We start from the raw sequence: 14,598 nt of genomic DNA on the forward strand, positions 1-14,598 counted from the left end.
ACGGGAAAGGAAGCCATCGGGACGAGAGGAACAGCACGGGCACACCCAGCGGAGCGTGGCCTCTCCATACTTACTACTGCAGGCGGGCATCTGGCAAGATCTTACGAGAGGGGGCCCTGGGAGATCTCTGCACATCACCTCGCTGAGGGGGACGCGCCGGCCCTTGGCGGTCAGCCTCTGACACACCTGCTTTCTTCGCTGGGTTCCAACGCCGCAGCTGACGGAACACTGCAAGGAGAAGTGTGCACCGGTCACCTTGGGCGTCAGCCGACGGCGCCGCCAACAGCCGCGTCTCCACTGGGACAACAAGAGGGGCTGTACGTGTGGCTGCCGGTTCCTGGGCGCGAACGCCTATTTTTTTATTTCTCTGTTATTTAACTCAGGTATACGTGGCACACCATGTTACGTGAGCCTCAGGGGTACAACACAGCGATTGGACGAGTCGATCCGGTACTTAGTGCTCACCACGGCAAGTGCTGTCCCCTGCCGTCACCACACAAGGTTCTCATGGTGTCACTGACTGCATTCCCTACGCCACACTTTTCATCCCCTCTATTTTTTTTTTTGACTTATCTTTTATAATATGGGAAGTTTCCTCCTCTTCTTCCTTCCTTCCTCCTGAGACGGCAATTAATTTCCAGTAATCTCCCGTCATGAGGACGGAGAGATGCCATTTTTTGGCATTGTGATTGATATCTGACTTATTTTTTAGCTATTTATTTATAAAGTAAGATAATTGTGCTTTAAAAAAAAAAGATACATACCCACAACCAAGACTTCAAGAAATAAACACAAAAGGAAAGGTTTTTTTTTTTTTTTAAACCGCTCAAACCGCTTCACATAAAGTAACATTAATATTTGGTCATCCACGTGTGTATAACATTGATATTTGATAATCACTGTGTGTACATGCAATTTTAATTGAAAAATGTAATGCAGTTTCATTAGGTGTATTAGAAAAAAAGGGAACTAAAGTAGAATTAAAAGAGATGTTGAGGGACGCCTGGGTGGCTCAGTCAGGTAAGCATCTGACTCTTGATTTCAGCTCAGGTCATGATTTCATGGTTCGTGGGATCGAGCCCCCAGTCGGGTTCTGTGCTGACAGTGTGGAGCCTGCTTGGGATTCTCTCTCTTCCACTTTCTCTGCCCCTCCCCCTCTTGCACACTCTCTCAAAATAAGTAAACCTAAAAACATTTTTTTTATAAAATTAATTTCTTAAAAAAAAAAAAGGTGAATGTCTGACCTTTTTTTTTTTCACCCTGGCAATGAATTCCCAAAAAGAACCCTCTAATGTTCAGAAAGAAAATTAAAAAAACAAAAATTGTAGAAACCAACAAGATATTTAGATGATTGTTTTTAATGACACGTTTGGACTTAGGAGAGTATCTACTGGCTAGGAAAGATGAGGAAATAAACCCGTTCATTCCTGCCACCTCTTCCTTCCAAACCTCCAGGCAGCATTCATGATGCTGTCCAGGTAACGTCAGGGTTTCTGATACGTACATTCTGTTCTGAGATGTCATTGCTGACTGTTCTTTTTTTTTTTTTTTTTTTTTTTGATGTTTATTTTTGAGAGAGAGCACGTGTGATACAGGGAGGGGCAGAGAGGGAGAGAGAACCCCAAGCAGGCTCCCCACTGTCAGTGCGGAGCCTGACGTGGGACTCAAACCCACGAACCATGAGATCATGACCTGAGCCAAAATCACGAGTCTGACGCTTCACCAACTGAGCCACCCAGGCGCCCCATTCTCTTTCATTTTCTGTTCCATTTGTCCTGTTCTTTTCAGAAATTCCAATGGATTTGGGTGTGATCTCCTCTCTGTCTCCCACATCCATCACTGCCTCTGAAAACCAACTTCACATCTGTACTCTTTCTCCTATCCCTGGACGCGAGTCCTTCCAGCCTGCACACGGTATCTCGGATTTCACTTTAATTTTGTTGTTGCTTGTAATGTAACCTTGTATTTCTGCTCTTCTGAATTTTTCTTTTCTGTTGTTTTTCCCCCCATGAATGTTCCAGTTATCTTTCCTTCTCCTTTTGTTGACCTACCACCTCCTTTTGAGCTCAAACCTAATTTTAAAGCCACCTTCCACCCCGGACGCCATGACTGTAATTTTCTTGGGAACACAGACTCTACTTGTTGGAACATCCCAAAGATGTTACCACCGTTCACGTGACCGCTGCTTTCTGTTCCCTTCCCGGAGACCTGATTTCCTCCTTCGCCTTCAATTCCTCGCCCCCCATCCCCCGATGGGGATGCCTAGGTTTTAGGCTGGAGTCACGAGTGCAGCTGTTTGGGAACAACACGGGCAGGGGGTGAGCAGTTTCCCTCACTTGTGTATGACGCTCTGGCACCACGATTTTCATTTCTGCTGCCCGCGTGCCTGTTCAGCTCTTGGCGTTCGAGTGGCTGGAGGGACTCCGAGAACCGCCTCTTCGACGACCAGCTCCCTGTGTGATAACACGGCCACCACACGCCACCTCATCTCTGGCCGCCCTCCTGGGTTGGGAGGCCTGCAATGCCACGTGTCCTTCGGCGCCACCTGGCCCATGGTTCCGCAGGGACACAAGGGCAGCTCCGGGTCTAGCCCTCGTCTGTTCTCTGTAGTCAAAGGACTGTTGAATGGGCCTTGGAGGGCTGTCCCGCGTCCTCCCGGGGGGGATCTACACTGCACTCGGCGCCTGAGGGATTTCTGCCAGGCTCCCTTCTCGTTTGGGGCCAGATTTTACAGTCTTTGGCAGGTGCGTTCCATGATTTACAGTTTGGGATTGTGGCCACTTCATTGTTTACTGAGGACGGAGTGTTCCCTCTCTTCCATTCTCTTTGTGGGTTTTATGTTGAGTTTCAAAGGAGGGGAATGCAATTTTTTTTAAAATCCTTGACGGGGTGCCTGGGTGGCTTGGTCGGTTAAGCGTCCGACTTCGGCTCAGGTCATGATCTCACGGTCCGTGAGTTCGAGCCCCGTGTCGGGCTCTGTGCTGACCGCTCAGAGCCTGGAGCCTGTTTCGGATTCTGTGTCTCCCTCTCTCTCTGCCCCTCCCCTGTTCATGCTCTGTCTCTCTCTGTCTCAAAAATAAATAAACGTTAAAAAAAATTTAAAATCCTTGAGTGTCCTCTTTAACAGAAAGCCCTGAACTATTAATATTTTCAGTACAGAGAAAAGCTTTTCGTATGCTTTTGAATAAATAACTTAACACTGCCATTTGCCACGTTATGATTTGTTTTGTTTTTTTTTTTAACCAAGTCACATCATCATCTAGGAGTCTCCCTTATAAGAACAAATTAACGTCAACTTTTAAATTTTGGTTCATGTAACAGTAACATCACTGCCAGTCTCCACTCATAAGCCGTTTCTAATGATAAATACAGGATTATTTCCCCCTCCCCATCATGAATGGGAGCATCCTTTGCAAATCCCTCTTCGGGATGGAGGTCTGATGTGACCTCGTGTCTGCTAAGTTCAACGTTAGGGTGCCATTAGAGAATGTTCCCAACTCAGAGAGAGGGAAAGTGACAGCATCAGTGCAATAAATTACAGTTCACAGAGCAGCAACCATATGCCAAAGCGTCTCCTATTTATGCCACAGAAATCTGGTAGATTCCTTTGGAAGAGCTCATGGGAACAACACACCCTGACTTCTTACAACTTTGTAAGTACAACTTTGACCTTTACACTTGGAGGTCACCTTGGTAGGATAGAGAATCCTCGCCTCACGTTTCCCTTCTCTTCGTTTATTAAACATGTTGTTCCGATGTTTTCCCCTGTGAAGTGGCATTGGTGAGAAGTCTGATGGTAACCCGACTTTCCTTCCCTAGTACGTGACTTGGCCTTTTCGCCTGGATATACAAATACCATTTTTCTTCATCTTTAAACTCCGGCACTTTTAGCAGAAGATGTCTTGACGTTGGCTGTACTAGGTCACTTCTCCCAGGGGCGTGGTGTGCCCTTTCAATACCGCGATTTGTGATTTACATGGTGATTTTCTTTATAGTTTTGTTCTGTTGTTTTGCTTTTATTTTCTTGGAACTCTAGCAATACTTACACGTTGGATTTTTTCCCCTCCCTTCTATCTCATATTTTTTGCTTGGATTCTTCCTATTTCTCTTTGATTATTTTCAATTCCCTCCTTTCTACCACTTCTCTTACTGCACTTCTTCCTAGTTTACTCTCCATTTCGGGAACCCTCCCTTAAGTTTTCTGGTTCTCTCCTGGACCACGTTAGCTCTTTTCCTTCACACCCCGGTTATTTATTCAGCTCATTTCCGGGCTTTTCTATTTCTGATCTGTTCCTGTGTATTTCTTAATTTCTCTTAGCTCGCTTCAAAATAGTAAGTTATATTTTCATCTGCAACAAGGCCGCATTTCCATGACGTTGCTATGTTACTGACACTTTTACAGCATCTTTGCATGGGGTGTGCTGACACCCCTATTTAAATGAGATCTGTTTTTTCCGTACTTTCAGGAGAGTGTAACGGGGTGGGAGTGTTTCAGGGTCCTTACTATTCCCTCTTCTGGTGTTAAGGAGAAGTAGTCAACAGTGTGGCCACAGTTCTGAGATTCATATCTTCTGGACTCTTCCACACCCAGGGGTCCGGGCATCCATCACTTCCGCTTTGTGTCCTGTCTCAGCTTGGATCACAATCGCGGCAGGTTTGCTGGGTATTTCTTCGCACTCTTAAGGATGCGTGTTCCCCTCGTGCTCTCCAGCCCTCTTAAGGCCCGCGTAGGTGTGCGTGATGTCCCCTGCACTCTGCCACAGCCTGGCCACGGAGTCCTCTCCCATCACTTACTGGTCTCAGCCCCCGAGGGGTCACGTACGGTTGACTTCCGTGCCTCTTATCATCTCCGTGTCGGTCTAGCTGTTAAACTTACAGCTCCTGTACAGTCTCTGCTATTGGGTATGGTTTGGCCTCACCCACGTAGAGCACTTGTGTTAACGTGACTATCTGTGTTTTTTTTCTTTCCTTTAGCAGTTCTCATTGCTCTGTTTTCTGTGTTGTTTTTTAAATTGAAGTATAGTTTTTTTTTTTAATGTTTTTTTAATTTAGTTTTGAGACAGAGAGAGACAGAGCACGAGCAGGGGAGGGGCAGAGAGAGAGAGAGAGAGACACAGAATCGGAAGCAGGCTCCAGGCTCTGAGCGGTCAGCACAGAGCCCGACACGGGGCTCGAACTCACAGACTGTGAGATCATGACCTGAGCCGAGGTCAGACGCTCAACCGACTGAGCCCCCAGGAGCCCCTAAATTGAAGTATAGTTGACACACGGTATTATATTCATTTCAGGTGTCCAGCTTAGCGATTTGACAACTCTCCACGCATTAAGAAATGCTCACCACGGTACGTGGAGTCACCTCTGTCACCTGACGAAGTTATCACGACACCGCTGATGCCACTCCCTGTGCTGTGCTTCTCGCCACTGTGACCTCTTTTCTTTGTGCCTGGAGGTTTGTACCTCTTCATTCCCCTCGCCACGAGGGATCTGGGGATATTAAACAGCTGTGCTGCCATTGTGGTTTTTCTTCACTATTTTCTAACTATTTTCAGAGGAACTGCCATGGACAGTATATGCTGACATGTCACAGTATTCATTTGTCCATGGCTTCAACTACCCCTTAAATGTGGATGCTTCCCCCAATTATAACCATCCTGCAGATCTCTCTTGAGCTGCAAATCTTTACTGATGCCTTGACAGACCCTCAAACTACACACGTTTCGAAATAAACTCATTTTGTCTCCCTTTTGGGTCATCTCCCAAATGTATTCTTCCTTCCCCGATTAACTTTAAACTTAATGCCATCTCTTATCCCTTGACCACACCCCTCTTTTCCGCTCAAATCTTACCAGTTCAGTCACCAAATCTGCCCACTCTATCTGCTAAAGAAATATCTCCCAACACTATCTACTGTTGTTCTCTGCCTGACTGCTTCCTTATTCTCATTGGTTTTATTCCAACCCATCTAACAAGGTCTCCTAGGCTCTGGTTCCTTCTCCCCCAACGAGCTGTTCACACTGCTGCCGGACCCACATGCCTGAAAGCCTTGCGTTTCACTCCCCTATTCAGAACCCTTCTCCGTGCCCTCAATGACCGCAGGGACAACCACACACACCGAGGTCCTCCCCGGTCTGGTGGCAACCTCTCCTCTCCACCTGTCTCGCCTTCTTCCATTTCTTTGCTGCAACCTAATCTCAAGCCACGTAAGACCGCCAAGCTCATAACCTGTGCCTTTGTGTGCACTCTTGTCACTGCCTGGACCCCCTTTGTCTCATTTCCACCTGGCCTGCACTCAACTTCTAAGACCCAGTTTTACATCCGCATCTTCTGCAACACTTTCCTGGGACCCACGCAGACCCAGATGTTTCCCCTCGATTCTTCACACAGTTCTGTAGATGGGAGCCCTTTACTGGCTTGTCAGTCACAATTTTTTGTATCTGCCTCATTCAACTGTGAGCTCATGAAGACCTCCTTCTTGGCTGCCCCAGGTCCCCAGTGCCCAGGGCAATCAATACAGCAGTGTGTGGTCAATGTCTGCTGGTGAACTGATCAGGCATGTTCAATTTAGAAGAAGCTTTTATAAATCTCTTTATTTTAGTCAACAAGTGTTTTCCAAGCACCAAGTGGAATACATATATGCAGAGATGGCCCTTCCCCTCTGGCATCTACAACCTAGTCAAGAAAATAAGGCATATTCAGGAGTGCGTGTGTGTGTGCGTGTGTGTGTGTGTGTGTATTATTTAACATAAATAGAACAGAGAGAAGTGTATGGACTTGAATGCACTGGGTATATTTCAAGTGGGTCAAAATGTAAGAACAAACTACCATATTAAGTCTAAAAAGACATTACTATTCAAGTAGAAGAGTGGTGATGTACAAAATTATTAATATTAAGAAACACATAATGAATACTACGTAATAAAAAGAGGAAAAGGAAGATTTTAGAATAAACCTTGTAAGCTGGAATATTCTTCTATTCATAGAAGGAATACCTAATGTATTTAGATTAATCACCTTGGATCAAGATCAAACTAATCCTGAAGGATATGACTGATAGAATGGATTTCCATCTAGAGAGAAGATATTAACTAGCTTTACCAAACACCAATTATGAAGATAAAAATAAAGAACACCTTAGAGAAGCCCAAAAGGTTCTTAAGCTTTTTGAAAGAGTCCAGATGTTGGAACTTCTTTTATTTCTTTTTTAATTTTTTTAATGTTTATTTATTTTTGAAAGAGAGAGAGAGAGACCAAGAGAGCGTGCAAGCAGGGGAGGGGCAGAGAGAGAGGGAGACACAGAATTGGAAGCAGGCTCCAGGCTCCGAGCTGTCAGCGCAGAGCCCGACACGGGGCTCAAACCCACGAACAGTGAGATCACGACCTGAGCTGAAGTCAGATGCTTAACTGAGCCACCCAGATGCCCCCAGACATTGGAACTTCTTGAGATCACTACCATCCTAAGTAACTATCAATAAGCTGAAAGTGTCTCATTAATGAGAAGTGTGTGTGTGTGTGTGCGTGTGTGTAACCCTCTCATACAGTTGTGTGCTGCTAAATGCTTCACAAGTGCTTGGGGAGACAGCACTGACTATAACATGTGCCGACTTCTGTGCGTGAATGCTTCCACCATGGCTGATTTCAAGCTATCAACCGAGCACGAGTTAAGAGATGACAGCTGGTTCTCACAAGCTGGAATGGATGGGCCCCAGCACACCACTGCTCTCACGAGTCGCAGTTAATGAGTCTATTAAAAATTAGAATGCCGTATTTATAAATCCATGTGTCCAGGACGTATCTTGAGCTGTTCTTTGTGAACGTTCTCATTAAAGAGATCTCCTTTATACTTGGCATGTGGCTGTATTTCAAGAATTAAAGAGCTAGCAGACGTTGGTGGCTGAACACAGGAGCTGAAGAAGTCAGAGACGATCACAAGTGTTGGAAAGATGGTGATATACTAACAAGAGACAGAAGCAAGGTGGGGAGGCGGTTGGGAATTAAGTGGTTGTCTCTTTGCTTTCCCAGGATGAAGGCACATCCTATTTGGACTTCTGCAGACACCATACTGAATAGAGGGTTAGAGACTGTTCCTGGAGATAGGGAATTATTTATAGAAGTCAGAGACGAGGTCAGGACACAGAATCAGCTCTGGAGGAAAAATGCAGTGATATGCATCAAATATCTGATCAAATGTTGAGCTTTTTGGAGACTTGGAGGAAGACAAACCAGTAGACAAGATGTAGTTAGGTAAACAGGAAAAATGAAAAAAAAAAAGCACCAAGAAACATCATGAAGGAGAATGATGAAGGTAGACGAAATGGTCAAATGCTCCATCAAGATACAGAGGGTACACAATGAGGAACGGTTTCTGGATTTCAGTCAAGGAACGGATTTCAGCACGGGGTCCGCGGATCACAGAAATCCGCCGTTTGGGAAGACTGCCCCACGCAGGAGTCAATGCTCCCTTCGTACAACTCGGAATGCAGTGTGAGAGTCGAAGGCTTCTTTCTGCCTAACGCGTAGTTCGGATCTAAAAACCAACGAGCCAACGAACGAACAAAGCCCCAGCGGCCATGAATAGAGCTAGTGTCAGGAGAGAGGGCTGTTCCGGCTGCAGGCCGAGAGGTCTGGCTCGGTGAGAGATGGAAATCCTGGCATGGCTCCTGAGCCTTTCTGTGTCCAGGGTTAGTGGCCAGCTTCAATGCAGAAAGGCCTTATCCAGAACCACAAGATGGATGGCTGCCCCCGAGTGAGCCAGCCTGTGGCACAAGGACTGGTCTGGCAGAAACCTTTGGGGAGGGTGGCGATTTTGGCATCACTCTCTGCCAAAACAAAGCAAGTCTGAGATGAGAGGGAATGTCTACTAACGGGAGACAAGCTGAACCCCGCAGGAAACCCAACACGTGCGCCTGACTGGGCCCGAGTCTGGATGCTGGCTTTTGGTTTCAGAGCCCGAGGCCGGCTCTGCCTTCCCGGGCATGTGAGCACACCCACCCTCGCTCTCGCAGGGAAGTCTAGAGATGCAGCTTTGGCTGGGAGCGGGACGAGGTCTTGCCTGTGCCTGCGCTGATCTCTTGCGGTGCCCATCAGCTTGCCCTTGCCCTGCCCAGGGGTTGCCTAGGAAACTGACGAGCCTCAGGTCCCAGCCAGCTCGCGTGGGTAGCCTTCTCTCCTGTCTCCCTTTCCTCCCAGCAACAAGCCTCCCGATGAAAGATTTGCTCGTCTTCATTAGCAGGCTTGAGCTTTTCGAAAGGTCATCACTTCAACAGAACTCCGCGTTTCCCCCTGACTTTGCAAAGACTCTTGCGGAAGGGTATTTACCTGTTCAGAGCTTGCTGGGCCCCAGGACCTGTCACAGGTCTCATGGCCACTGGCCGCAAGGACACTCACTGTAGGCCAGAGGGGAAAACATATGCATGCTCAGGAAGTAGCTCCCCAGGGAAATGCCATAAAACCTTGGGTCATTGTGAGTTCAAGCTGGGAAGTGCTGTGCGATTTCAGGGGCGGAAGACTTCACAGAAGAGGGAAGCTCGGGCCTGGATCCACGATTTGAGAGCGAGAACAAGAGCAAGGACCCAACGGGCAAGCACGACTGGACATAATAACGGTGTTACTTCAGTGATGCAGAACCGGGAGCAGCAAATTCACTGCTCACATCAAGAATGGACAGGAGAGGGACACACCCCCAGTCTCCACTCTAAAAGGCCAATGAGAAGAGCTTGTTCTAGAACACAAGATGGAACTGAGAAGGGCTGTCTGTTCTTAGGGAAAAGGAGAAAAGGGAGAAGCAGAAAGGTGCATTTTAGAGCATGGGAGGGGTTCTAGGTCCTCCCTGGCTGCATCCAAAACAAGGTGCCTGTTTTCTCCATGACCTCTGCTCACTTCCTGCCCTTCCCTTCCTGCCTTTTCCCCTCAGGTCAGGACAGCATTTGCCCAGAGAGACCATTACCCAGAGCCATTCCCACCTTGGACACAAACTCAAGGGCTGTGCAACCCTGGTAAGGATGAGGGGCAGGTAGGAAAAGGCTTCTCAAGCTCTGATGTGCTTTACAACACCTGGAGAGCTTGTTGAGATGCAGATTCGGATCCTGAGGGCTGGCCTGGGGGCTGGGGGTGGGGGGTGGGGCTCAAGATTCTTCATTTCTCAGGAGCTCCCAGCTTGTCAAGAGATGCCCGCGTGGTTGGATCTGGGCACCCTTAGTGTAGCCAGGAGATGAAGCATCACACAGTGCTGAGAGCTCTTTGCGCAAGTGCCCGGCCCTTCTGCCCCCTGCAGCTCTCTCCCTAACCTCGTGGAGATGGTAACTGGGCCTTTGACCTCCTCCAAGGGGGAGCAGCAGGTCTTCACACCTGGGGCTCAGCTGGGTGACTGCCATCAATACTGTCTGCCCACCAGCCTCCCTAGACACCCTCCTGTCTAACACCTTAGCCCACTTCCCCCCGCCTGACCCAGTCTCAAAGGAATACTTCCACTCTTTCTTGCGGACAGAGGAGGGGAAACAAAGCAAGCCAGCTTTTACAGATGAAGATCCCCAGGGCAGATTCCTACCTGTCCTTCCCCGTCGCTAGCCTCGGAAAGATGCCTCGCCTGTAGCAGCCACATCTGTCCACCCAGACCCTGACTGTAGGAGGAAACGATTTTCCGGCCCCTCGTGTTTCTGACCTGCAACCTAGCAATTCATGGGGGAGAGTATTGGCCACTCGTTGGCTCTGGCTCCTTGGGAGTTGGACAGAGTGAGCACGGTCGCTGGATCCTGGGGCTCCTCCCGCAGACCCTGGAGGGACGGGTTTGTTTCTTGAGCATTTTCTGAGGGTTTAGGGAAACATGTATTGACGACTGTCAGTGGCCCAGATGAGGACAATGAGGGGTAGCTTGTCAATTAAGATAGTTTTTGAATACTGGCACTTAACTGAGCTAGACCGCTAAAACAAGGAACATACAAAGCCGGAGAACAAGCAGGCAGAGGTACTGCGAACCCACCCTATGCCAGAAGAATGTGCGCCCTCCCTCGGGAAGATGAGAAGGGTCCACTCTGCCAGGTGCTTCTGTCCTAACAGCTCCCGTTAAGCTCACGGCAACCACTGCATTTAAATAACGGGAAATGGGGCTCAGACAGCTTAAGCACGCTGAACAAGGACGCCCAGTTTCCAGGCAACAGGGCTGGGAACCCATCGTGGGTCCACATGTCTGGAGCAAAACCCCTCGCTCTTGCACGAAAGACGTACACCCTCGCACCAACCTTGGATCACACAAACGTGGCCTCGGATCCTAGCTCTACCCTTGGGAAAGTCACTCAATCCAAATGCGCCTCTGTTTCCTCGCCCACAGAAATGGAGGTGACGTCTGCTTCCTGCACCGTCGTGGGACGGCACGACCAGAGGAGTGTGACAGGCTTTGAGCCCGGCACAGGATTGAGGACTCAGGGAAGCTCAGCCGGGCCAGGGACTGCCCTTTCTTATTTGTTGAGACGGATTCTGATGTCAGAAGGCCCCTCTACCCCCACCGGAGGCCCCAGGATACAAACCCCCAAACGCATGCCGCAGAATCATGTGGGGGAAATAATTAGAGGCTGAAACAAAAAAGGGGGCGAAAAGGAAGTAAGGTTGGGGACAGCCCTTACCTTCGACCAGTCTCCCACCGTTAAATGTGGAGGACAGTCTGTTCGGGCGCAGGACTTGTGAGAAGACGCCTTGGGTCCTTGGCACAACTCATCGGAGAGATTCAAGAAGCCGCCGTCCGTTAACAGCTGCCGGCAGGCGACCCTTCGGTTCTGAGTCCCCCCGCCACAGGTCCTGGAACACTGAGGAGACGGAAGGAGGTGGGTCGGGGCTTGAACGGCCACGGGCGTGGCGGACCGTGGGGTCCCCGGTGTGCTGTACCTGCTGCCATTCCTCGATGTGCCAGCTAGGAGGGCAATCAAACTGACTGCAGGCTTGTAAAGCATGGGGCTTCTCATCCCTGCATTCCTCGGGGGGGGCCGGGGACTCCCCCGGGTAGAGGCAGTGCACCTCCCGGGTCTGGATTCCGACGCCACAGGTAGCCGAGCAGGGCCCCCAAGAGCCGGTGTGCCACCTGTACCAAAACACAAGGGACGGGGGAGTTGAACCGGCCGGTGAGACCACGTGCAACGGTCCGAGCATCAACGATCTCAAGTTCTTCTCTGGGCGCCCAGATTTCACACTCCACGCGCAGACCCGAGACCACAGCATCCCCACCGACAGATGGCGGTTAAAACACAGACATATAATATGCACAGGCAAGAAACGCGGGGAAAGTGTTTAAAGATTTTTACCCACTTGGGAAAGCCCAGAGGACAAAAGGAGCAGATTTCTCCCCGTTCTTAACATGCCACCATATATCAATAATAAAATCTTGGTTTTGTTTTGAATAGAGCCCCAAGGCAAGCATGATTTATATGGGTGTCAGAAGAAATTTTAAATGCTTAAGAACACACTTCAGGAAATTTTCAGGGCACCTGGATTCATTATTTGGAATATCCCTAAGAAAATTCTTCTCTGTTAGGATTGGATTTACAACACGTACGTATAATGGGATTCCTTTCCAATAAGATCTTGGAAAAATCAGGTTTTCTCATGAAACATCTGTAAAAATGAAAACCCAGGGCAGCTGCTTTTGATACATATTTCCAAACTGCATTCAAGGAAGATTCTCTTGAATCTCAATTCACACTCCCGCTAGAAGCATGTGAAGAGAGCGTGGTTTCTGTCACCCACACCGGACAGCATCCCTGCCCACCTGATGGGTGAACGACTGGACGTGATAGTTATCTTAATTTGGGGGTATTTAATGATCAGCGAACGCAAATTTTTAACTAGTGGAGACATATCATAAGGAAACAATTTTAAAATGCTTACAATTGACATAAAAGGATGTTTGCTCCTAGGTGGTGGGTAATAGCAAAAAAACAAAAAAACAAAAAGCCAATTTAATTAAATTTTATAAAATGGAATGAGACGATCTAAATGTTTAACAATAAAGGGTAAACTAAATAACTGTATATTCATGCAGCACAATGCTAGCAGCCATTTAAAAACAAAGTATAGTTATGGACATTGAAATAAATTCATGATACATGTTTATTAGAAAACAGGTAAAAAATACTGTATGATCATATTGTTTTATGCATTTATAAATCATGCAAAAAAAGCCTGGATAATTATACATCAGAATGTTAACAGTGATGAGGTCTAAGTGATAGGATTTTTATTTTCTTTATTCTTGCTAGTATTTCCCCTGATTTTCCTTAAGATAAACATTCATTGTTAGAAAAAATAAGTTTAGTTCTTTGAAAAAAAATAGTGTTTATCTAAGGGTGACTTTCAGTTTTTCTGATTTCTAATTTTCTAGAATAAATGTTTTACTTGTGCAAATAAGAGGAAAAATACAAAATGAAAATTATGCGAGACAAATGCAATGGGACAAAAAGATGAAAACTTTCATTTATGAAGGCAAAGTTCACAATGAAGATATAATAATCATAAAAGTATGAAGACTGAATAAAAAGTATAAATATACATGTAAAATACAGCTGTTAGATATAAGGAAAATGAAGGATAAGTAATAAAAAATTTTTAAAGCTATAAAATACTTCTCTAAGCCCCTGGTATATCAAGAAGGCAAACTTTAAATAAGAATATAGAAAATTTAGTGACACATTTCGAAGGCTTGATGACGTAGATAACTTTGGGGGAAATTACAAAAAGCTTTATTCAAGATTGGGACTAGATCCTGTTAATTTTGTGGTTGAGTTTCTACAAATTTTCAAGAAACAGGAGAATTCCCATGTTATTTTAAAAGTTCCAAAGTAAAAAAGAAGATTAAAATATTCTCATGCATCACAAAGATAGGAAAAAGCTTGAGCACAAAATCTGCAAATATACATAAAGGAAAGAGTTTTACATGTAACGATATATTCTAACTCCTAAATAAAAGAGAAGTATAAATCCCAAGTAAAAGAGAAGTTAATCAAAGGATTACAATACTAACAGTACATACTGTGGACTGAATGGTTGTATCCCTCCCTCAAATTATTTGAAGTCCTCAATTTTAATGTGATGGTAGTTGAGACTGGGACTTTAGGAGGTAATCAGAGTTAGATGAGGTCATGAAGTGGGGGCCTCATGATGGGATCAGTGGCCTTATCAGAAGAGAAACCAGAGTTCTCTCTCCCTCTCTCTCTCTCTGTCTCTCTCTCTCTCTCTCTCGCTTTATCTCTCTCTCCAACAGGAGGACACAGAAAAAAGGCAGGTGTCTTCAAGCTAGGAAGAGAGCTCTCATCAGAACTGTGCCCTTTCCAGCACCTTGATCTTAGACTTGCCAACCTCCAGAACTGTGAGAAAATAACTTTTTGCTTAATCTATCCAATCTATGACATTTTGTTATCACAGCTTGGGCTGATTAATATAGCATGCTTTTTTTGACCACAGTGGAACCATATTAGACAATCCCAATACTTAGAAATAATCATCTAAATTACTCATGGATCAAAGAAGAAATCATAATGGAAATTAGACAGTATGTTTTAGATACTTGCTAATAAAAATACAAAGTGCTAAAACCTGTGGAATGCAGCTAAAGCCATG

The 14,598-nt window shown here is 46.5% G+C and overlaps 1 protein-coding gene across 1 annotated transcript in view; it reads right to left on the bottom strand.

Annotated features, from left to right (window-relative positions):
- Positions 1-14,598, bottom strand: part of ADAMTSL3 (ADAMTS like 3) — a 355,200-nt gene that overhangs the window by 74,678 nt on the left and 265,924 nt on the right. The window contains exons 18-20 of the mRNA XM_060617520.3: positions 11,875-12,067; positions 11,616-11,795; positions 75-228 (exon numbers count right to left, since the gene is read on the bottom strand). Of these exons, the coding sequence (XP_060473503.3) occupies positions 75-228; positions 11,616-11,795; positions 11,875-12,067 (527 nt within the window). The remainder of the gene's footprint in view (positions 1-74; positions 229-11,615; positions 11,796-11,874; positions 12,068-14,598) is intronic.

This window comes from Panthera onca, chromosome B3 (assembly GCF_046562875.1).
Source record: "Panthera onca isolate mPanOnc1 chromosome B3, mPanOnc1 haplotype 2, whole genome shotgun sequence".
NCBI lineage: Eukaryota > Metazoa > Chordata > Mammalia > Carnivora > Felidae > Panthera > Panthera onca.